Consider the following 24,783-nt stretch of genomic DNA (forward strand, 5'->3'; position numbering starts at 1 on the left):
AATATAACTCAATGTACATTACATTTCTACTGAGCAGCCAACCACGTTTCTCTTTTGCCAGTGATCATATAATTTAGCGTCCAAACTGGGACAATTTAAGAGTGATAGGGTATTGGACGTCCGGTGGGGACATGGCAAACTGAGCAGCTTTGTGGCTTAGCAGGCAGAATTGACAACACGGCAATTTTTTTCGGGCTCAGGCAGGTTCTCCTGAAGCCTAGGAGTGTTCTCTGGATAAAGGAAAACACCTGGAATCACCCCATCTCTCCTCCAGATGGCTGCCTGCAGCCAGAAGATCACAAACAGTGTTTCGCGTTCGGCTGGTAAGAGCTAGGTTACCATGGTAATTGAGTACTTTCTTAAGTATCAGCAGGGTGAAGAGGTCAAACTTAATTGTCCTCAGTTTGGGTGTTAATAGCTGCATTGCCTGGGGTAGGGCAGCTTGTCTCAGCTTGTTTAGTTTCACTTTTGCAGCCTCTCAGCTCAGTCCTCTCTGGGCGCGTGTGAATGCACAGCTTGTAAAATATGTTTTTGTGCTTTCTGTAAATACATTTATTTTTATAGAAATGCCTGGTGTGTGTGATTCTTCTAATCTCTCAGGCCAAACGCTTTCTAGCACTCTGACATATACGACCCATTTTCTGACTAGCCATGCCCACAATGGCATTTTGTCACTAACAATATCCATAGTATCAACCATTATATGCTAGTCATACCCATAATTAAAGCATCCTTCACTCCTTTCAATATTCTGCTAGTTCTTATGGCCACGTGTATCCAGAGTCCACTGGTTCCCACCCCACTTTATTCTTCAGCACCACCCACTTTATGTGATCCTCTGTGCCCATGTTGGATGGGGCTCTATGAATGATCACAATTGGGTTCAACATATCTACATAACATGACAATAGGAAATACCACTATACTCTTTTAGTGGTGAGTCAACTCTACAGGGTCCTATATCTCACTCAAAATTAAACAAAGAGACAGACAAGGGAGGGAGGGAGGGAGGGAGGAAGCCATAGTTCTTTCTGCAGTGAAATTAGTTTAAAGACAAGGACATGATCATAGCCAGGTCAGATGAGCCTGCCAAAGTATACACTTCTAATCACTGACTCACAGGTTGAAGTTTAAAGGTGAGGGCCACCATGCAACAGAACAACAAATATTAGCTATTGATTAGCTCATTTTACCTAATCCTCTATGCCCATGTTGGATGGGATTCTGGGAACGATCAGAGCTCATGTGCATAACATGAGAATAGGAAAGACTACTATAGTTTCAGTGGTGAGTCAACTCTACTGGGTCCTACATCTCATTCATAATCCAAGAAAAAAACAGGCCAGGAAGGAAGAACAGAGTTTTCTGTGCAATGACGTTAGCTTAAACTCAGCAACATGGTGATAGCTTGGTCAGAAGCACCCTGCCAACATATAGACTGATAATCATTGCCTCAGTGTTTATAATGTCCTTGTTGAGGTTTAAAGGTGAGGGCCACAGTGAGATAGAAAAACAAATATTAGCCACTGATTTAAAGTATATAAAGAAATGTAAAGCTCTTTCAGAACCTTGCTCTCCCAGCTTGGCTCCAGTGGCTGTCTTCTCTGATTCCTCAAACATTTCCAAAATGGCCCTTTTAATTCCATTCTTCATCGGGATACTGATGCTTCACTCGGTGGTTGCCTCTCCACCTCTTCGTTTTCTCCCCCAGTCATGCAATTCTTCGGTGGTAACGGCTGCTGCAGAAGCGGCCCTTAACAAACTCAATGCAGATCGCAGGGAAGGCTACGTTCTCAGCCTCCAGCGCATTTTTGATGCCCGCCAATTACCCCAGGTAAGATCTCCCCCTTCTACTTTTTTCTTTCCTTCCACTCAGCACCACCCAATCTGGTGTCAAATCACAGCAGCACTAATGTATCTGGGCAGAAAAAAAATCTAGGAAATCACCCGATGGCACACAAGAGATATAGGAAGCTATCATGCTATCCTTGAATCTACTGGTCACCCAGATTCTGCTAGCCTAGATTTGGTAGCCCTAATAAAATAGGGCTAAGTAAGGAGGGTAAGGAGAGAAGGCGAAGCTGCTGTTTGTCCTATACGCTCTGTGCAGGGCCAGCTTTACCAGTAGACAGAATGAAGCAACTACTGTACAGTATATTTGGTGGCAGATCTTGATAACCCCTGGCCATTCCCCCCACCCTTTTTTTTTCTTTGAATGGGACTGGGCAATGCCTGTCCCAGACCTTCTAAGTTAACCTGTGGAGATCAGGTCTGGTGATAATGGATATTCACCCATTGCTAGGATTCAAATCAATATTTTGCTTCATGTGCTAAACCCTCTGGAGGAAGCCCTGATTCTGTGGACACTGGTGCCCTTTAAATCTCTTGGCATACAAAGTCCCAAAATGCTGCAGTGTCTTTCTGCCCAACTTTCCAACTGAACAAGGCTTATATATCACTTAAAGATCCTCAGAGAGGCAGGTGGCTGGTCTTCTAAATTCAGAGAAGGAAATTTAAACAAGGGAGAAGAGAAAAAAGTTAAAACTGATGAAGGACCAAGGTGTCTGCATTATGCAGCCTGTCCTGTCCTACCCAAAGTAACCAGTTGCCATAGATGCAGCGGAGCGCTCTGTCCACTGCAGTATTAAAACAGGATCCATCCAGTAGTGTCTAGAGGTCCTCTCTCCCTTCATCAGAAAGAAAGCAGCAGCACTGCAGCATCTCACCAGAGCAACAAACCTTTGTGGGATGTGCGAAATATTGTCAAGTGTGTAGAAAAAACATCAGTCTTGTATCACACTGCCACCACAACTACGCTTGTATTACTTGGACCCCCTTGTCTTGTTCAAGGAAGCTGCTGGATTTATCTAACAGCACAACTGGATTCTTGACATCAAGGAACATGGATTGACCTCTTGCCTTTTTCGGACTGTTGATTTGAAGGTTAATTTGTTTCCATGCAATGTGCTTAAGGTGACTTGCCTTTTCAAGAGTTTTCCTTTGCTTGTCGATAGAGGATTGCTGGTGCCCTTTTGTACCTCGTCTTGGATGTGTTAGAAACTGATTGCCATGTCCGGAGCAGGAAGTTGTGGAAAGACTGCAACATTAGACCGGCACACGAGACAGTAAGTAATCCATCTACTTCGGTAAAAGAACTAACTACGGGGATTGAAAGGAAGTCAAAGCTGGGTTTAGAACTGGTTTGCAAAGGAGGCTGAGGGAGTCACCCCACCCACTTGCCACGGGGTAACAAACCTGTCTCTTCAGAATCACCTTCACCACTTCTCCCGCCTCGCCATTGGTGTCCTTAGCGTGTGTGTGCAGTGAGGTGCCATTTCAAATCGATGGCGTTGCACGCATGAAATCATGGCCCTGGAAGGGCCAGGGAGACCACGGAGCCCAACCGCCACTCAGTGCCGGAATCCAAGGGAAAGCATCCCTGACAGATGGCTCTCGTGTTCAGGGAGAGGGAGCTCATCGTTCTCTTGGGAGACCAGTCCCACTATCCCACGGCTCTTACTCTTGGGAAGTGCTTCCTGGCATTCCGTCTGAATCTGCCCTCCTGCAACCTGAAGCGCTTTTTCTGGAATGAGAGAAAGCAGTTCTTGGCCTTCTTCTAAGGGACGCCCTTTCTGGTACTGAAGACTGTCCTTCCACCCAACAGTCTTTTGTCGAGCAAAACATTCACATCTCCTTCAGGGTCTTAACTTTAGGTCTCCTGAGGGTTCTTCTTGCCCTCTTCCCATTTCTCTGAATCCTCCTAAAAGTGTGGTAAAGTTCTTTGTCATCCCAGATAATACTCCTGCCCTTTGGCCTTTAAAGTTTGATCTGAGGCAGGGAGTAGATCAGGTGGAATTGAGACCGAGGGAGTTCAGGGACAACAAGAATACACAGCACAGCAGGACAAGCCAGATTAAATCTTTCAACATTACAACAACGGTGGGTGTACTTCGCTTTCCATGCCAGCAGGCAAAGACTTGGCGGAACGGATGGACGCTCCACCAACCCGCCTCATCTTCTATCTGACCTGAGGAGCCTGCCGGATTGATCATCTGTGCTGCATGCATGAGCGCTTCCTAATAACCCCTAATACATTCTGCAGTGCAAAAAAGGCAGTGGGTCGTACAATATCACAGTAAGGAATGCAGGAGCTATTGTTGTTGTTTATTCGTTTAGTCGCTTCCGACTCTTCGTGACCTCATGGACCAGCCCACGCCAGAGCTTCCTGTCGGTCGTCAACACCCCCAGCTCCCCCAGGGACGAGTCCGTCACCTCTAGAATATCATCCATCCATCTTGCCCTTGGTCGGCCCCTCTTCCTTTTGCCCTCCACTCTCCCTAGCATCAGCATCTTCTCCAGGGTGTCCTGTCTTCTCATTATGTGGCCAAAGTATTTCAGTTTTGCCTTGAATATCATTCCCTCAAGTGAGCAGTCTGGCTTTATTTCCTGGAGGATTGACTGGTTGGATCTTCTTGCAGTCCAAGGCACTCTCAGAATTTTCCTCCAACACCACAGTTCAAAAGCATCGATCTTCCTTCGCTCAGCCTTCCTTATGGTCCAGCTCTCACAGCCATATGTTACTACAGGGAACACCATTGCTTTAACTATGCGGGCCTTTGTTGTCAGTGTGATGTCTCTGCTCTTAACTATTTTATCGAGATTTGTCATTGCTCTTCTCCCAAGAATTAAGCGTCTTCTGATTTCCTGACTGCAGTCAGCATCTGCAGTAATCTTTGCACCTAGGAATACAAAGTCTTTCACTGCTTCTATGTTTTCTCCCTCTATTTGCCAGTTATCAATCAAGCTGGTTGCCATAATCTTGGTTTTTTTCAGGTTTAGCTGCAAGCCAGCTTTTGCACTTTCTTCTTTCACCTTCATCATAAGGCTCCTCAGTTCTTCTTCACTTTCAGCCATCAAAGTGGTATCATCTGCATATCTGAGATTGTTAATGTTTCTTCCAGAGATTTTAACTCCAGCCTTGGATTCCTCAAGGCCAGCTTGTCGCATGATGTATTCTGCATACAAGTTGAATAGGTAGGGTGAGAGTATACAGCCCTGCCGTACTCCTTTCCCAATCTTAAACCAGTCCGTTGTTCCGTGGTCTGTTCTTACTGTTGCTACTTGGTCGTTATACAGATTCTTCAGGAGGCAGACAAGATGACTTGGTATCCCCATACCGCTAAGAACTTGCCACAATTTGTTATGGTCCACACAGTCAAAGGCTTTAGAATAGTCAATAAAACAGAAATAGATGTTTTTCTGAAACTCCCTGGCTTTTTCCATTATCCAGCGGATATTGGCAATTTGGTCTCTAGTTCCTCTGCCTTTTCTAAACCCAGCTTGTACATCTGGCAATTCTCGCTCCATGAATTGCTGAAGTCTACCTTGCAGGATCTTGAGCATTACCTTACTGGCATGTGAAATGAGTGCCACTGTTCGATAGTTTGAACATTCTTTAGTGTTTCCCTTTTTTGGTATGGGGATATAAGTTGATTTTTTCCAATCTGATGGCCATTCTTGTGTTTTCCAAATTTGCTGGCATATAGCATGCATTACCTTGACAGCATCATCTTGCAAGATTTTGAACAGTTCAGCTGGGATGCCGTCATCTCCTGCTGCCTTGTTATTAGCAATGCTTCTTAAGGCCCACTCAACCTCACTCTTCAGGATGTCTGGCTCTAGCTCACTGACCACACCGTCAAAGCTATCCCCGATATTGTTATCCTTCCTATACAGGTCTTCTGTATATTCTTGCCACCTTTTCTTGATCTCTTCTACTTCTGTTAGGTCCTTGCCATCTTTGTTTTTGATCATACCCATTTTTGCCTGGAATTTACCTCCAATGTTTCTAATTTTCTGGAAGAGGTCTCTTGTCCTTCCTATTCTATTGTCTTCTTCCACTTCCGCGCATTGCTTGTTTAAAAATAATTCCTTATCTCTTCTGGCTAACCTCTGGAATTTTGCATTTAATTGGGCATATCTCCCCCTATCACTGTTGCCTTTTGCTTTCCTTCTTTCTTGGGCTACTTCTAGTGTCTCAGCAGACAGCCATTTTGCCTTCTTGGTTTTCTCTTTCTTTGGGATGTATTTTGTTGCTGCCTCCTGAACAATGCTGCCAACTTCTGTCCATAATTCTTCCGGGACCCTATCTACTAAGTCCAGTCCCTTAAATCGATTCCTCACCTCCACTGCATATTCCTTAGGAATATTAGTGAGCTCATATCTAGCTGATCTGTGGGTCTTCCGTAATCTCTTTAGTCTGATCCTAAATTGTGCAAGAAGAAGTTCGTGATCTGAACTACAGTCAGCTCCAGGCCTTGTTTTTACCGACTGTACAGATGTCCGCCACCTTTGGCTGCAAAGGATGTAATCAATCTGATTTCGGTGTTGTCCATCTGGTGAAGTCCATGTATAAAGCCGTCTCTTAGGTTGTTGGAAGAGAGTGTTTGTTATGCAGAGCGAATTGTCTTGGCAAAATTCTATCAGCCTATGTCCTGCTTCATTTTGTTCTCCTAGGCCATACTTTCCTGTAATTCGAGGTGTCATTTGACTGCCCACCTTAGCATTCCAGTCTCCTGTGATGAAAATAACATCTCTTTTAGGCGTGTTGTCCAGTAGGTGCTGCAGATCCTCATAGAACTGCTCTACTTCAGCTTCTTCAGCATTTGTGGTTGGGGCGTATATTTGGATCACTGTGATGTTAGATGGCTTGCCCTGAATTCGAATTGAGATTATTCTGTCGTTTTTTGGGTTGTATCCAAGCACTGCTTTAGCCACTTTACTATTAATTATGAAGGCTACTCCATTTCTTCTGTGGTCCTCTTGTCCACAGTAGTAGATCTGGTGGTCATTTGATGTGAAGTGGCCCATTCCAGTCCATTTCAGTTCACTGACGCCCAGGATGTCTATCTTTAATCTTGACATCTCACCAATAACCACATCCAATTTGCCCTGGCTCATAGATCTTACATTCCAGGTTCCAATGGTGTGTTGATCCTTAGAACATCGGATTCGCCGTTCACCACCAGCACCATCGGCCGCTAGCCGTCCTTTCGGCTTTGAGCTAGCTGCGTCATCACGTCTGGGGCTAGTTGAACTCATCCTCTGTTCCTCCCCAGTAGCATTTTGACCATCTTCCGACCTGGGGGTCTCATCTTCCGATGGTATACCGACATATCTCTGGTTGTACTGATCCATTTAGTTTTCACGGCAAGAATACTGGGGTGGGTTGCCATTACCTTCCCCAGGGATCGCATTTAGTCTGACCTCTCTGTCATGACCTTCCCGTCTTGGGTGGCCCTTCACGGTTTAGCTCATGGCATCATTGAGGTGCTCAAGCTCCAGCACCACGACAAGGTAACGATCCTTTGCTGAAGGCAGGAGCTATAGAGATGTGGAAAACAAGAAATGTGGAAAATTTGACTCTCCTCATTTTGGAAGGAAAGTAAACTTGAGTCTAAGGTGTGGAAAAGGCACCGCTTCTGATTAGGTATCGGGGAATCATTGGTGAACGGAATGGCTGGCGCTAACACAAACTACCTTCTGTTGTTCCAGGTCTATGGCCAATGCAAAGCAATAACTCATTTCAACAGGGATTCAGAGCATTCGGACTTGTACAGTTATGACTGTGTTTTACACTCACGTATGTATTTTATGTGTTTGCCCGCATGTAGGGTTGCAAGAAAAATCTATCCGAGCATAGATACCTCCCAACTGCAGTTTTACAGATTTGCCCATAGAAGTTAAAAAGACAGATGTAAAAAGACCAAAACAGATATTTTAAACACTTGTTTCTTCACGGTGTCTTAAGCTAAATCTCCCAGTTTCAGTTTGTTCCCTTTTGTCAACCACAGATAGTGTTTGGCCCAATTGCTTTTTCTATACGTTGTCCTTGCGAATTTATGCATTTTTCACCCACTTGTGTGTATACTTTCTGCAAGCATTTTTTGTTAGTGTAAAATATTATTTTCTACTAAGTATATTGATCTGGTACGCACTCATGGTTAGTATCTACATTTCTGAGCAAATTTTTAGATTGCAAACTATACCATAAAACAAACAAAACAAATGGAGTTCAGATTTTTTTTTTCTCTCAGTCAGGCCCAAATGAAATTTCCAATTCATGATGCATTCTGTGATTCATCATCATAGAAGGGAGGGAGCCACTACTGACCTCTAAAACCCAACAAGGGCTGTTGTTTAAAACTTAAAAGAGGTATATTAACTATGACACATGTTTTCACATTGACGGTTATTTTGCTTTCTCACGTCATATTGTAACTTCCTAAAGACGACCTTGCCTGATATAGTTATGAGTACATAAGTTTGCAGAAGAAGCATAAACTTTAAGAAATGAGGAAAAATCGCTTAGCAACTGCAATCAAATACTCTTGTTGGCTAGTTAGGTTAAACATGGTTACTAGGGTATGCCTCAGTATGTGCTGCAGAACAGCGCACTTCATTCTTTTATGGTTCAGTCCCATGAGAACCTAGGCAGGCAATCAGATGGGGTTGATGACTCAAGCTTTACCAACATGGCTGACTATTATTTCATTATTATTATTTATTCAAATTTTTGCTACCGCCCATCTCCCCCCAGCAGAAGGACTCTGGGCAGTTTACAATAAAAACAATCAATTAAAATAGCAATCATAAAATATAAATGATTTTATATGAGTCCCTCTGGTGGGAGGAGATGGGTGGTGACAAATTTGATAAATAAATAAATAAATAAATAAATAAATACAAATGCATAAAATATAAATACAATTATCACATATAAATATAAAATAAAAATAAAATCCAAGTGGCAGATGATCTAGCACACTCCATGCGTGTGGGGAGCACTCTAGGGTGCCAGCCATCCCCACACGGAGTACTCCCCTCCCCAGGCCAGGTGGCAGAGCCAGGTCTTCAGGTTCCTCTGGAAGGCCAGGAGCGATGGGGCCAACCTCACCTCCGGGGGCAGCATGTTCCAGAGGGCAGGACCTACTGCAGAGAAGGCCCACCTCCTGGACCCCGCCAAACAAAGTTCTCTTACAGACAGGGTCTGTAACATGCCCTCTCTTCATGATTGCGTGGAACGGGTTGATGTAATGGGGAAGAGGTGGTCCCTTAGGTAACCTGGTCCCATGCCATGTAGGGCTTTAAAGGTGATAACCAACACCTTGAATTGGACCCAGAAGCAGACTGGTACCCAACGCAGCTCGCACAGCAGAAGTGTTATATGTGCCAATCTAGGGGCACCAAGGATAACCCGTGCATGCATTCTATGCCATTCTATGCCAGCTAGAGAGTGAATTGTGTGAACTAGAAGTTGTTGCAAATGGGCTTTGAACCTTAGATAAACAGGCATCTCCTGCACCACTGCTTTCAGGTATTGATGGATCACGGAGTAAACATTACTTCAGTCTCGGCATATTCATCCATCAGGTGTTATTATATTGTAGAATCTGATTCTACCATAAACTAATCCAGATTGAATTTGTCTCGGGGTGTTCCTGTCTGATGCTGGTTGGCATAGGTGGTCTTGGGAATGGCATGTCTGCAAGCAAACCACCAAGCTCAGAGAGCACCAAGGACTCCACAGTTCAACCCTGAGCTACAGAGACTCTCTTCTACTGGAGAGAAGGTCTTCCTTTCCTGCCTTCAGATTTGTACCCCTCACAGTGACATGCTTCACTGGTTCCATGCTATACAGGTTGCTAAACGGTGTGACCCTGACTAGATACAGCTTTGAGAGAGAAGCTTAATTTTCAAGCTGATGCAAGCCTTCTGTATTTTAGTTCATTTAAATTTACAAGCTCAAATTCAAATCTATTGTCTCAATTTTTTTTACAGTAAATGACACTGCTTTGTTTTTCCAAAGATTCTGATCCTGCTATTAGACGTTCTTGCCCTGGCTGTCCAGTTCTCGGAAAACCTTCTGAAGCTGATTTTCAGGAGACAGCAAAGGAGACCCTGGCCAAATTCAATGCTGAAAATAACCATATTCATTATTTTACCATTCTCAAGGTCACCAAAGCAAGTTCACAGGTAAAGTTGAGGTTGAGTATTTTTGAGCAAGAAATTTGATGCTGTATCTTTGATTTGTACAGAGACTACAAAAGCCAGGGCTTAGGCCAAACTCAGACGTTAAAAATAATAGTAGTAATAATCCCAGAAGAGGGCAATTGACTTCTACATCATTGCCAAAGAAAGTGCACAGACAGATTCACAAAGTCCGCAGGAATCAAAATTGACTTAAAGAAGACTTTAACGTTTATCTTACAGAAAGCTTCCCAGAAGCATCACGTTTCCCACATGGATGGGACTCTGATCTTTAGACAATGTTACATTCAATTTGATTACTGAATATTAGCATTCTGTTATTAATAAGAATGCTTGACAACATCCTACCAGTTGTCCAGAGCCCGGTGCTGAGAATTATGGGAACTCTTCTGGAGGGCATCAGGTTGATAAAGATTGGCAGCGCACCTAATATTATGAGGGGCACATCCTGCAGACAATGTGACCCCTCTAATTGTTTGTCTATGACTTTTTGCAGTGGGTTGTTGGTCCTTCCTACTTTGTAGAATACACCATGCAGGAGACTTCCTGTCACAAAGGTTCACCTGTGTCTGACATCACCAAATGCCCTCTCCTCCCATCTGAAACTGCGGTAAGTATTCACACACCTTGCATAAAACCTATCTCGCCATTATGGCTCAATGCATTTCTTCTCAAGAACCACATTTTCTCCTGCTCATGTCCTTTATTCATCATGTCTGCAGGACTCAATGGCTGTATTTATACATCAGAGACCATAGCCCTCAGGATTGTATTATATTTGGTAGTTTCTTAAAATTGTTTTAGTCTATATTTTATATTGGAATTTTATTATATAGTCATTGTTTTATGTTGTAAACTGCCAAGAGTCCCTCTGTTTGGAGGAGATGGGCGGTGACAAATTTCATAAACAAACAACCATACTAGACAGGCCTAAATTGGAAAGTCTGTGGGAACCCAGCAGTTATCTTAGTTTGTTGTATAAATCAAGCCATCACATTATGCCACGCTATTCGCATATTAGTTTGGCCATAGTTTGTGGAATGCTGAATGCTTCTCCTATCATAGTAACAAGAGGTCAGTTTATTATACAGACAATACACTCCTAGTATATTAAGTATATTATATACAAATTTGTGCTTTATACTATATTTATAAATGACAAGGATATCATTTACAGTACTCCACAAAGTTACAAATTTCCCTGTTCCACTGTGTTCTTAACCACACACCTTTCTTAGCAGTAAAGGTAGCAATAGCACAGTTCTTTCTGTGGAGTCCTGGGTGCTCTCTGAGCCTTGTTGTTTTCTTGCAGACGTTTCATTGCCAGGCTAGGCAACATCCTCAGTGGGAACAGGGAGTGGGCCTTGCTCTCAGTTTATATACTGTGGTTTGTCCAGTTTGTGTTGGTGGGGGGGTTGTTCTCTTCTTGGGAGTTGCTTGATTGGGCTGTTGTTTGCTGCTTGGTTGGTTGACTGAGTTAATAGTTCCTTGATTAGGGTATATTGTGCTGTTTGATGGTGGGTTCTGACCCACAACATCATTTTCTGTGCCGGCAATGCTGGCTGCCAACCAACATGATCGCAAGCTGGATGGCTGCCACAGACCAGCAATATAGGACTGCTGGTTCTTAAAGCCAACCGTGGCATGCACATCTTGATAAAAACTCGCTGAGCCCATTGAGCTATGACATTCAAATGGACATCTATTTTTATACCAAATGGACAAGTGGAGAACCAGAGCAAAATCCGTCCCCTCCACATTTTTTCTGCACTTAAATTTTATCTCATTTTCCCATAGCTCATTTTACCTAATCCTCTATGCCCAGGTTGGATGGGACTCTGGGAACGATCAGAGCTCATGTGCATAACATGAGAATAGGAAAGACTACTATAGTTTCAGTGGTGAGTCAACTCTACTGGGTCCTACATCCCATTCATAATCCAAGACAAAGACAGACCAGGAAGGAAGAACATAGTTTTCTGTGCAATGACGCTAGCTTAAACCCAACAACATGGTGATAGCTTGGTCAGAACCACCCTGCCAACGTATAGACTGATAATCATTGCCTCAGTGTTCATAATGTGCTAAAGGTGAGGGCCACAGTGAGATAGAAAAACAAATATTAGCCATTGATTTAAAGTACATAAGTTAATGTAAAGCTCTTTCAGAACACCATTCATCTGGTGTTAATCCTGGTGTAAATCTTTGCATATGTGGGTGTTGATTGCTGGTGAGGAAGTGTTCTGTTCTTTTAGGTTTTCTATTGTCTCTTTTGAATGGTATGTAAATTTTGTTTACCTCTATGTGTCTGTTGATGGCTGCTTGGTCTGAGTGCCAGGCTTCCAGGAATCCTCTGTCGTTTTGGATTAACACTAGGATTAACACCTGATGAACAATCAAACAGCACAATATACCCTAATCAAGGAACTATTAACTCAGTCAACCAACCAAGCAGCAAACAACAGCCCAATCAAGGAACTCCCAAGGAGAGAACAACACCCCTACCAACACAAGCAGGGCAAGCCACGGTACGTAAACTGAGAGCAAGGCCCACTCCCTCTTCGCACTGAAGATGTTGCCCAGTCTGGCAATGAAATGTCTGCAAGAAAACAACAAGGCTCAGAGAGCACCCAGGACTCCACAGTTCAACCCTGACCAACAAATATTCACTTCGATTGGTACAGTTCTTTCTCTTAGCCTTCTGCTTTAGGGACTGAAAATCCTATTCCTTTACCCAGGGCTTAATTTTCTTTCAAGCTACACTTGGCCATATATTTCCCACCCACCCCAGTCCCCATAGGGTGCTGGTGCAGTTGCTAGTGATTGCTATCTTATTCTCACTTGTTTCTCAGTCCTGATCGGTTTGTAGGGATGGGAGGGAAACAATTACTCAAGGCTGGCTGTAGCTGGTCTGCATCTTTGTAAGGCTGTTTGGCTCCGCTACTCTCACTCCAGCTGCGTCAGCTTCAGAGTCTTGGTGCTCACTCCACCAAACCATTTATGTTCAGTCTTACCTCCTATATACACAGCTGGCTTCTTCTTCAACTCAAACCCCTTTCTCTCTCCACCACCATTCACATCCTGTACCTTCATCGTTTCTCTTTTTAGAACTCTCTGTACTACAGGTGTGGTTTGTACTCTCTTAAAGTCCCAGGGGACACAAAACTATAAGAAAAGAAAATTCACATTAAGCTCATTAATCTGGACATAATGTGAACACAGGAATTGGCTTTGGTTAACCTGAGTTTAGCATACTGTATGAAGCCATCTATTCTAAATGAAGAACAACTGGGAGGCAGATACTAATATTAGCTACAATAAAGCTATCTGAAAACAAATGGAAGAAATAGTATTGATTCCACACTGATGCAGCAGGAGAGGCTAACGTCTAAAGTTACTTTCAGACCATGCTTTTATCATTCAACCTGATGACATATTCTACATGTCCACTTTCTAGAGATGGACAGGAAGCATGGAATCATAGGCTTGGAGTGGACTTTGGTGGCCTTCTAGTCCAAACCCAGCCCAGAGGACAAATCCTCTTCTCATCCCAGGTAACTGGCTGTCCAACCTTTAATGATGGAGCACTTACAACTCTAGGAAGAAGGCTGTTCCACTTAGTTTGTATCTGAATTTAAACTTAGCAATTTGTTATTCTCCAAGCCAACCTATGAACCATAAGGTTAAGGATCAGTTTCCAAAATTTTGCGGGAGAATTCTCCAACCATCAAAAAGTATATAGCAATAGGAATATAATAATGAAAATAATGAAATTCACATCTGAAACACCAAAAGTCATTTCCTATTCTGGAAGATCTACTTCCAAAACTATCAATATACAGTATCCAAAGAATGGTTGGATCACTGCAATCTGGAAGAAAAACAGAATATTCTGGCTGTCATGAGTGCCGTTGAGCTGAAGTCATCAGCGCAATGGCACACATGACAATAGCAAGGAAATAGGTGAAGGGGTGCAAGATAAGTAGCCATCAACCCACAATGACTAACGGCCAACAAACAATAGCTAAACGGATCACGGAGCACACCCAAGCCATCAGCGCCAATACAACGGAGATCGCCCAGCTGACAGCAATCAGCAGAAGAATAGAAAACCTGATGATGGGCGATCCCGGAACCCCTCACCCACCGGCAGGGCAACGTATTGGACAAAGGGGGGTGACGTGACCGCGAGTGAGGGGGCGCTGACCGGCGCGGGGTATTTAAACCCCGCACCGGCGCGCTCCTGTCACTCTCAGCTTTTTTCTTCCAACGCTGTAACTGCGCTGTGAATAAATCAGAGCCTGATCCACGAACCAGTGTCTGAGTATTATTCAGAGGCAGGCAGCGCATGACATAAAGCTGAGAGTCATAAACTCAGCCTCGCCGAGCCCCACCGGACGACAACGAGCCGCGGGAGGAGTAGACGGCGAGAAGACCAGCAAGATGAGGCCGGAGCGGCGCGGGCAAGGAGGGCGAGCCGCGCGGCAAGAGACAGAGGAGGACCGACCAAGGCCAGAGGCACCGCGGACTCCCGGAGCCATGGACGCCCACCCCACCCGACCCGAGCCTCAGCTCCAACCCCAAGGGGAGATGGCGACGGAGGCAACCCGACCGCGGGAGGGAGCAGCACGACTTCCGAAACCAGCGGAGGACCCCGCGCCCCACATCACACCCCAGCAACGGGCGTGGAGCGACAGCCCAACGGCGGTCAACACGGAGGAGGACGACGGAGACACCCAGCAGACGGCGGAGGAAGCGGACCCGCGGCAGAGGGACGATGAACCCCGCCGGCAACCCACCCCCGAGGACGCGCCAACGGAACCGGCCCCAGCGGCGGCGCGGGCTGTGGACGAGGAGGCACGAGCTGAACTCGCGGCCATGCGGGCTCAACTGACGGAACTCCGGACCATGCTCCAGTCGCTTATGCCCCCCGCGCCACCCAACGACGTCCCCGCACAGGCCCACACCCCGAGCGAAGCACCGAACCCCCACGGGCCAGCGGAGGGTCAGCAGACGGCACAGGCGGACGATACCACACACCGGGAAGCGAGAGGCGGGGCCGCGCAAAACGCCCGGGCCCCAAAGGACTTCCCCATCTTCTTCGATGGGACCCCCACGAAACTCTCGTTTTTCGTCACGAACGCTAGGGAGTTCATGGGGAGGCACGGACACTCCTATGACTCCGAGGCCGACAAGATCACCGCCGTGGCGATCAAACTCCAAGACAGGGCGGCGGACTGGTACGTCCAACTGTACGGGTCCAGCTCCCCCGCCCTCGCCACCTTCCCTGCTTTCATCAATGAGATGAAAAACTACTTCGAAGACCCCCTAGCCAAAGTAAGGGCGAAAAGCGCACTCCAAAGACTTAAACAGGGCACACGCACGGTCCCTGACTACGCCCTGGAGTTCAAAGCCCTCGCGGGGAAGGTCAGCGACTGGTCCGAGACCACCCTGCTGGAAATGTTCAAAAGGGGGCTCAACCGCGACGTTCTCCAATGGGCCCTCTACCGCAACGACCCAGAAACGCTACACGGGTGGATCCACCTCGCGGGGAAAGCCGAACACGCGCACCGCACCTTCCTCATGACAACCACGGAAGACACAAACTATGCCGGAAAAAAGGTACCCGCACCACACGTGGGGATGGCCGGCCCCATATACCCAAAAAAGAAATTCAACTGGGAGCCCTGCGGGAGGTGTGGCAAATTAGGGCACAAGACGGTGGATTGCTTCGCCAACCGACCGCCGACCAGTGCGCCCAAACCCACCCCGAAAATTAGCCCCAAACCACCCAACCTGGGGCCGCCCCCTCACCGCCGAATGACCGTGGCCACAGCGACACCAGAGGAAGGCTGGGACGCTTACTGGGGGGAAGAGGATAACGCAGACCCCGACCAGCCGGCGGGAAAAGCTCCCCGCCTGCCCTGAAACGCGTGGCGAGGCAGGCGGTGGGACAGCAGCGCGGACCACCTCGACGGAACGACGAAAGCCCCGTAATAATGGCAGCAATCAAACTCTCTGCCGGCAACGGAGCCACCACGGCCGCGGCACTAGTGGACTCGGGGTGCTCAAAAAACCTCATCCACCCCGACCTAGTTGCCAAACTCGACCTCCGCTGCTTCCCCCTCCCCACGCCGCTGGCATTCCACCAGCTGGACGGCTCCACAGCGGGAGGGAAACCAGCCACGCTACAAACCGAGCCGGTCACCCTGCAAATGGGCACTCACACCGAGCGCACATCGTTCGTCGTCACGCACATCGGACGGCCCATTGCAGTCCTGGGGATGCCATGGCTCGCGACAAACAACCCGCGGATCAACTGGGAGACCCGCACCTTCACATTCGGCGACGGCGAGTATCGAGCACCAGTTCCAGCGGGCAGAACCAACCCCACGGTAGGACGAGCGGAGGCGACCACACAAGACAACGCCGCTACCACAGCAGACCTACCAGAACAATACGCCGACTTCTCCGAGGTCTTCGGAGAGGCAGAAGCCGACCAACTACCCCCCCACCGCAAGACGGATTGCCGGATCGACCTACTGCCCGACATCCCCTTACCTAGACCAAAGATCTACTCGATGACCCCGAAGGAGATGGCAACCCTCCGGGAGTTCATCGATAAAAACCTAGACAGGGGATTCATAGAGCCAGCATGCTCACCGGTCGGAGCCCCCGTCTTATTCCGGGAGAAGAAAGACGGGACCCTACGGCTCTGCACCGACTACCGGGGCCTAAACGCGGCTTCCCTGTCCAACAAATACCCCTTACCCCTGGTGAAGGACATGCTCGCCCACCTGTCCACGGGCAAAGTCTTTTCCAAACTGGACCTTCGCGAGGCGTACTATCGCATCCGAATCAGGGAGGGGGACGAATGGAAGACGGCGTTCAACTGCCCCCTAGGCGCCTTCCAGTACAAAGTACTGCCCTTCGGACTCGCGGGGGCCCCTGGGGTGTTCATGCAGCTCATCAATGAGGTACTGCATGAACATCTGTTCAAAGGGGTCCTGGTCTACATCGACGACGTCCTTATTTACACAAAAACGCACGAGGAACATGTGACCCTAGTCAGGCAAGTCCTCGACAAGCTCAGAAGGGCGCAGCTCTATGCCAAGCCTACAAAGTGCGAGTTTCACAAAGAGCGCCTAGACTATCTGGGGTACCGAATCTCCGGGGACGGCATCGAAATGGACCCCGCAAAAGTCGAAGCGGTGCTAAACTGGGAGCGCCCCCGCAACAGACGCCAACTACAGAGCTTCCTCAGATTCGCGAATTTTTACAGGTCATTCGCCCGGGGGTTCGCAGAGATAGCCCTCCCCCTAACGGACCTCCTCAAAACCAAAGGGGTGGGGGACACCCGACGTGCCAAGAACCCAGGCACAGTGCTGAATTGGACTCCCGCGTGCCAGACCGCATTCAACAAGCTGAAAGCGCTGTTCACTACGGAGCCAATCCTCGCGCACCCGGACCCAGAACGGCCGTTCGTGGTCCAAGCCGACGCCTCAGACTTCTCCCTGGGAGCCATCCTGCTACAGAAAGACCCCACGGGACTCCTGAAACCATGCGCCTACCTGTCAAGGAAGTTCTCCGAGACAGAAAGGCGATGGCACGTCTGGGAGAAAGAAGCCTTCGCGGTGAAATCAGCGCTAGAGACATGGCGACACCTACTCGAGGGAGCCACCCAACCATTCGAGGTCTGGACTGACCACCGGAACCTCGAGGCCCTACGAACGCCTAGACGCCTTAGCCCAAAACAGGTCCGATGGGCCCAATTCTTCAGCCGCTTTAATTTCCAGCTGAAGTTCATGCCGGGCAAAAAGAACTTCCTGGCCGACGCCCTCTCCCGACTGCCCCAAGACGAAGAGCCCGCCCCAGACACCATTGGGACGGTCCTATCCGCCTCGCAACTGGGGATGGCCGTGACCACCCGAAGCGGCGCGCGGAGGCAGCTCGACTCTACGGCGCAGCCGACGGCGGGACAACCGGCGACCGGAAGAAGCCAACCGCAACTACCAGGGGGAATGCGCACGGACCTCGCCGCCGCCCTCAAAACCGACCCCTGGTTCCTGGCAAACCCCGACAAGGTAACGATGGCACAGGACCTGGCATGGGGGGAAGGCAGAATCTACGTCCCGGACTCGCAACGCCAGGCGATCTTGCATAGGTCACACGACGCCAAACAAGCGGGACACTTTGGGTTCCTCAAGACCCTACACCTAACACGGCGTCAATTCTGGTGGCCCGCGCTCAGGCGAGACGTAAAAACCTACGTAGCGTCCTGCCCAACGTGCGCTAGGGCCAAACGGGCACCAGGCAAACCCGCGGGGCTATTGCAACGGGTGGCAGAACCCTCCCGCCCATGGGAGGAAATCTCTATGGATTTTATAGTGGACCTCCCACCCAGCCAGAAGAAAACGGCCATTTGGGTGGTGAAGGACTACTTCTCAAAGCAGGCCCACTTCATCCCCTGCACGTCGGTCCCATCCTCACAACAGCTAGCCAAACTCTTCCTCATCCACGTGTACAGGCTACACGGATGTCCCGCACGTGTGGTGACCGACAGGGGCACACAGTTCACCTCCAAATTCTGGCGGGCCTTCCTAAAGCTGACGGGGACCCAACAGGCCCTATCTACGGCTTGGCACCCCCAGACGGACGGAGCCACAGAGGTTCTTAATGCCACCTTGGAGCAATTCATACGATCATATACTAACTACCACCAAGACGACTGGGCTGAACTGCTCCCGTTCGCCAAAGTCGCATACAACAACGCCGTCCACACGAGCACGGGGAAAACTCCGTTTGAAGTAGTCTCGGGGCGCGACTTCGTCCCCATACCGGAGCTACCTCAACCCCCGGAACCCCAGGTGGACGCTAGCGACTGGGGACAGAAGATCGCGGAAGCATGGCCAGTAATCACGGCGGCGCTGAAGGATGCACAGGCAGCCTACAAAGAGCAGGCCGACAAGCACCGGCGCCAACAACCGACGTTCCAAGCGGGGGATATGGCCTACCTATCCACCAAGTTCCTAAAGTCAACCCAACCCTCGAAAAAACTGGGGCCTAAGTACATCGGGCCGTTCCGAGTCACCCAAATAGTGAACCCGGTAGCAATACGCTTGGACCTGCCACACAACCTACGGAGACTCCACCCGGTGTTCCACACCAGCCTCCTGAAACCGGCAACCACCTCCCGATGGCACCCAAGCACGCCACAGCCCGCACCGGTGATGATCGACGGGCAACACCACTTCGAGATAAGGGACATTCTCGACTCCCGCAAGCAACGAGGAACTCTACACTATCTGGTCAGGTGGAAACACTTCCCCCACCCGGAATGGGTGGCGGCGCACAACGTTAACGCGCCTGACCTGACCAGAGCATTTCACCGGGCATACCCCGACAAACCACAACCAAGGTCAGCAAGCCAAACCCCCCCCCGCGGGCCCCCCCGCCTCCCGTGCCCCAAGGGAAAGGGCCCCCCCCAAGCCCGCGACTTGGGTGGACCTCCCCCCCCGGGACTCACTCCCCCCGCCCCGGGCCCACGGGGTGGTGACAAGCGTTCGCCAGCACCCTCCCCCCGCCCCCCCGGCCGCGGGGGAGTGACAAGCAAGTCAACAGGGCAACCTGGGGGCAACGCCCAGGAGATACAACAAAGGCGACGCACTTTAAATGGGAAAAAAGAAGGGCCCTACCTGGAGCTGATAAGCACCCGACCAGCCACGCCTCTCTCCTCGCCGAACTGAGCCAAACAAACAGGGTGTGGCTGGAGCATGCGCACGCCAGGACAGGACCCGAGCATGCGCACCATGGACACACCCTGGGAAGGCACGTGGTAGAGGGAGGAGCAAAGGGAGGGGCGACAACTACTCCGGCGGGAATTTTGAAAAAAAAAAAAAAAAAAGTGCCGTTTTGACAGCTCCACCGAAAAAAAAAAAAAAAAAAAAGAAAACCTGGGGGGAGCACTATTCGGACAGGGGGCAGTATGTCATGAGTGCCGTTGAGCTGAAGTCATCAGCGCAATGGCACACATGACAATAGCAAGGAAATAGGTGAAGGGGTGCAAGATAAGTAGCCATCAACCCACAACGACTAACGGCCAACAAACAATAGCTAAACGGATCACGGAGCACACCCAAGCCATCAGCGCCAATACAACGGAGATCGCCCAGCTGACAGCAATCAGCAGAAGAATAGAAAACCTGATGATGGGCGATCCCAGAACCCCTCACCCACCGGCAGGGCAACGTATTGGACAAAGGGGGGTGACGTGACCGCGAGTGAGGGGGCGCTGACCGGCGCGGGGTATTTAAACCCCGCACCGGCGCGCTCCTGTCACTCTCAGCTTTTTTCTTCCAACGCTGTAACTGCGCTGTGAATAAATCAGAGCCTGATCCACGAACCAGTGTCTGAGTATTATTCAGAGGCAGGCAGCGCATGACACTGGCATTCCCTAGAACATTCCACAAGTAGATGGAAACAGGCTTGTCAGACCACTCTTGTTCAACATCTGCATGAAATTGCTGGGTGAGGCCATCAGTCAGTTTGTGGTCCAGTATCATCAGTATGCTGATGATACCCAATTGTACCTTTCAACCCCAAGCCAGCCAAACCAAGCTCTTAAAAGTGTCTGGAGGCTATGCAGGCCTAGATGGAAAGAAACTGACTCCAACTCAATCCTACCAAGACTGAGTGGCTGTGGTTGTTGGGGATACCTAGCACTGGAGATTTTCCATCTTTACTCTTGGATGGAACTGTATTCAAGAATGGTGTGAAATCTAGGGGCCCTCTTGGACTCACAGCTGCTGCTCAAAGAGCAGGTGGTAGCCATGGCCAAGAGGGCTTTTGCACAGCTGCATCTGGTGTGCCAGTTGCGCCTCTCCCTGAACTGGGCAGCCCTCCAGACAGTCACTCACAACCTTGTCACCTCATAGCTTGACTATTTCAATGCACTCTATATGGGACTGCCCTTGAAGACCACTAAGAAGCTTCAACTGGTTCAGAATGCAACTCTGTGGGCAGTAGTGGCCTTGCTTTGCTATAGGACCAGGTCATTTGAGGGACTACCAGTCTCCCATGTTTTCTGCCTGGTCAGTACGAGCTAACAGAATGGGTACATTCCAAGTCTCAGTTAAGCAGAGTCCATTATCAGGACCAAGGAAGCACACCTTCTCTGTTGTGATTCCCCCAACGTCTGGGAGACTCCCACCTTGATGGCGTGCTGGAAGGCATTAAAGACTTGGCCGTTCCCTTGAGCTAGGGACCAGGGTTGGGCTAGGGTGCATGGCATTCTTTGTTTGCTATGAGTTTGTATGGCTTTGTGTGCGTGTGTATATGTGTGTGTGTGTGTGTGTGTGTGTGTTCATACAGTCTGTGTTGTTTGGCCAGATTTCCCATCTTGTTCCTCTTTACTATGTATTTTATTTTCTTAATCATGTTTTCTTATATTGTGAGTCATGTAGAGTCAGTCTGGAGTTGGGTGGTGCATCACATCACATGAGAAGGAAATAGAAATAGGAATATCCCTCAGTGAGAAAAGGAAGAAAATCTATTTTATTCAAATGTATGTGTCAGTTTTATACCACTTTAACAACTGCATCACACTGAACCTCTATATTAGGCATCAAGCCCAGATTCTACAGGCAAAAGAAAGAAGAGAAAGAAAGAATTTAAGTTTCTAACAATCATAGTGCAAGAATTCAGCTTTGCCGTACAGGCGCCATCCACTCTAACCGGATCACAGAAAGCATTATTTTCAGGAGGAGAAATGACATGCCAACCATAGGGAGGAATGGAGAAGACCCTTTGATACAAAACATCAGAAGAACCATCTCTACTGCTGTCCCACTGCATATTAAAAAATCTGGGCAGGTTCAAGCTTTGGGGTTTTGTTGATGAAAATTTTCTCTTTTGCTCTAGGAGGCAGGCCTATGCAAAGGCTCTGTGGTTGACAGTCGAATAGAAAATCAGAAATTTGTCACCGTAAAATGCGATTTCTTCCCGCATCCGGTAAGTTCTTCAGACAGCTATCAGCTGCAGAAAATACTCACTCCTGGATTGTTGAGCATAGTTTACTTTTTAAAACACATTGATGGACTTCACCCAACAAGCCAACAGATTTCTCAGTTAAATAATAACTACATAAATCAGCAGTTAAGACCTGGCTTGATTAAGCAGGTAGAGGAAGATCTGCTTAACAAGATTATTGTTAGTTACTTCTATTTCAGTAATGCTCTTTATTAGGTTTCAGTTTTGGATTCTGCCTAAAGCCTCTGGAGTGAGGCAGTTTATAACTCTTAAAATACAAAAATGAATAGAAAGAATTGAACAACATCCCCATACACACAATTCAGTAAGTACACAAACAAGTTCATAGGTAATTCAGATCTACCATGAGGAGGTAGAGTTGGAAAGGTCTTCCACTGCTGTCCCATGCTGCATCCCAGGCAGCAGAAGTTATGAACACCAACTCTCTTGAACATTTCACAGAATAAGCAAGCACGGTCTATAGGCCAGACATGGACAACCCCTTAAGCCACTTCTCTGTATCTTTTGTCTTACTAGCCACCAGTTACAGCTGAACAGACTCCACAATCTGGGTCGGAACCTGGGCAGGAGGAACACCATGATGATGGTGAAAGACCCACAGATCATGGACACCATCATCAGCACTCCCATCCCCACCATCACGAACATAATGGACATAAGCAGGACCACCAGGAGCCACACCATCCTCACCCCTCAGCTGACATCACTGAGACACTACCAGAGCAGAAGGAAACAGTGGGGCGGGTGATAGTCTGTCCGTCAAGCGAGCATGTCTCGCTCCACTCCTTACCAGAAGCTCAAGCAGAGCAGATAGATGAGAAACCGATTCCTCCAGAAGTGCAGGAGCCAAATCCATCCGCTGACCTCAGTCTTGCTCCTCAGGAACAGAAACCCAGTACTCCCTCAGTCAAGCCAGCCAGGCCAGGCATTCCTCCCTTCCCCAGTGGGTTTTCAGAATCAGCTGAATGTCCAGGAGACCTTGCAATAGAGGTCTATGGCCTTCAGCTGCCCCTACACCCACAGGCTGCAAGTTCCCAAACACTGAGTGATGCAGAGCATTGAAAGCTTAACACAGAGGAAACACAGCAAAGTCCTCCCCACAAGCAGGGAAAGGGAGGAAGGAAGGTTCTAGAGCTCTTTCCTTACAACAAATGTCTGGCCATTTGGATATGGACTGTATTGGTATCTGAGGGTGTACCAGAACATCTCCCTGGCACCAAAGTTAACAACTAAAGAAATCTCGGTAATTGGGCTCCCTTTTCCTGTGCTCTTTGGTCTAAATTAGGCACAGGAGTGGCAGCCCAATTGTTATCCAGACATTCTCCTATATTCCCTTAATTATGGAATTGGACCTGAGAGAAAAAGAGAGTTCAGAATCAATATTCCTGTTTGAATCAGGACTCACACTAAAATTGAAATTCTTCCTGAAAACCCATTGCCCTTTTTATGACATTTTGTGCATTTAAGAGGGAACACTTAGAAAGCTCAACAAATTCTGTGCTGTTTATAGATCTTTACTACCAACAGAAGACAAGCTTCTCAAGTGTGTAAATAACATCATAAGAGCCTCCCTTCCTCCTTCATCACAGCAACTAGTTTTGTGCTCAAGGAAATTTTAACAACACTCACTCAATAAAAGACACCGTGTGGGATGACTGCCTTTGTAGTGGTTATTTCAGAAACCAGGTTTGTTTCTTCCCTTTGCACTTTTGAAACCGAGGCACAACCTATGCAGAGAACCCTGTGAGAATGAGGGGCATTTTTCCTGTTGTAAGGAGAAAATTTAAGATCACCAGTTGTTTTGAACATTTCGCAAACTAAATAAGAATATGTAGACTGGCTATGGACACTGGATTTTTCTCTGGATCTTTCGAACTTAGAGGTTGGAGCAAAAGGTCCTTGAAATTAGGCAGTAGACATTATTTGATTGACACAAATCCAAACATTCCTATACTCTATCTTCTGGCTGCACATAGCTCCATCTCTTTATTCTGCCTAATAATACAGCAAGAGTAAACCAAATTATAAGGGACGCGGTGGCTCTGCGGGTTAAACCGCTGAGCTGCCGATCGGAAGGTCGGCGGTTCGAAACCGCGCGGCGGGGTGAGCTCCCGTTGCTCGTCCCAGCTCCTGCACACCAAGCAGTTCGAAAACATGCAAATGTGAGTAGATTAATTGGTACCGCTTCGGCGGGAAGGTAACGGCGTTCCGTGAGTCATGCCGGCCACATGACCATGGACGGGTCCTTAGGGACAACGCCGGCTCCAAGGCTTAGAAACGGAGATGAGTCGGACACGACTGGACTTTACGTCAAGGGAAACCTTTACCTTTACCCTAAACCAAATTATATAGAGTTGTAAGGGGCCATTTGGACCAGGGATTGCATGCTGGCAAATGTCTTGAAGTTGCCAAGCTTGAGAAACACTGATTTAGACCACTGGTCCAACTCACAGCTTGGTGCAGAAATCCCATGTAATGCATCCCAGAAAAAGAGCCCTCTAAATTCTACCTGAATACGTGTGGTGAAGGAGACCCATGACCTCTTTGGACCATTGGTTCCCTAACTATGCCACAAGCATGCTCCAAGAACTGTTATGTTGCAGATTTGAACTTTGGGATCTTCTACACCAATGTAATGTTATTCATTCATTCATTCATTCATTCATTCATTCATTCATTCATTCA

The 24,783-nt window shown here is 48.0% G+C and overlaps 1 protein-coding gene across 1 annotated transcript; it reads left to right on the plus strand.

Annotated features, from left to right (window-relative positions):
• Positions 1–1,552: 1,552 nt before the first annotated feature.
• LOC134499637 (fetuin-B-like) lies at positions 1,553–23,750 on the plus strand. Its single transcript, XM_063306382.1, has 7 exons — positions 1,553–1,834; positions 3,015–3,125; positions 7,555–7,642; positions 9,869–10,035; positions 10,547–10,660; positions 21,970–22,059; positions 22,615–23,750. The coding sequence occupies exons 1-7, from the start codon at positions 1,628–1,630 to the stop codon at positions 23,158–23,160; spliced, it is 1,323 nt and encodes a 440-aa protein (XP_063162452.1). The 5' UTR covers positions 1,553–1,627; the 3' UTR covers positions 23,161–23,750.
• Positions 23,751–24,783: the final 1,033 nt, after the last annotated feature.

Source organism: Candoia aspera, chromosome 6, assembly GCF_035149785.1.
Source record: "Candoia aspera isolate rCanAsp1 chromosome 6, rCanAsp1.hap2, whole genome shotgun sequence".
In the NCBI taxonomy this organism is placed as follows: domain Eukaryota; kingdom Metazoa; phylum Chordata; class Lepidosauria; order Squamata; family Boidae; genus Candoia; species Candoia aspera.

What these genes read in the sequence shown, in the direction of transcription:
- LOC134499637 (XM_063306382.1), top strand. Translation starts at nt 1,628, where the DNA reads ATGGCCCTTTTAATTCCATTCTTCATCGGGATACTGATGCTTCACTCG. An exon ending in TGACTGTGTTTTACACTCAC is followed by an intron (nt 7,643 to 9,868) that starts GTATGTATTTTA and finishes GTTTTTCCAAAG; the next exon opens with ATTCTGATCCTGCTATTAGA. An exon ending in TCCTCCCATCTGAAACTGCG is followed by an intron (nt 10,661 to 21,969) that starts GTAAGTATTCAC and finishes CTTTTGCTCTAG; the next exon opens with GAGGCAGGCCTATGCAAAGG.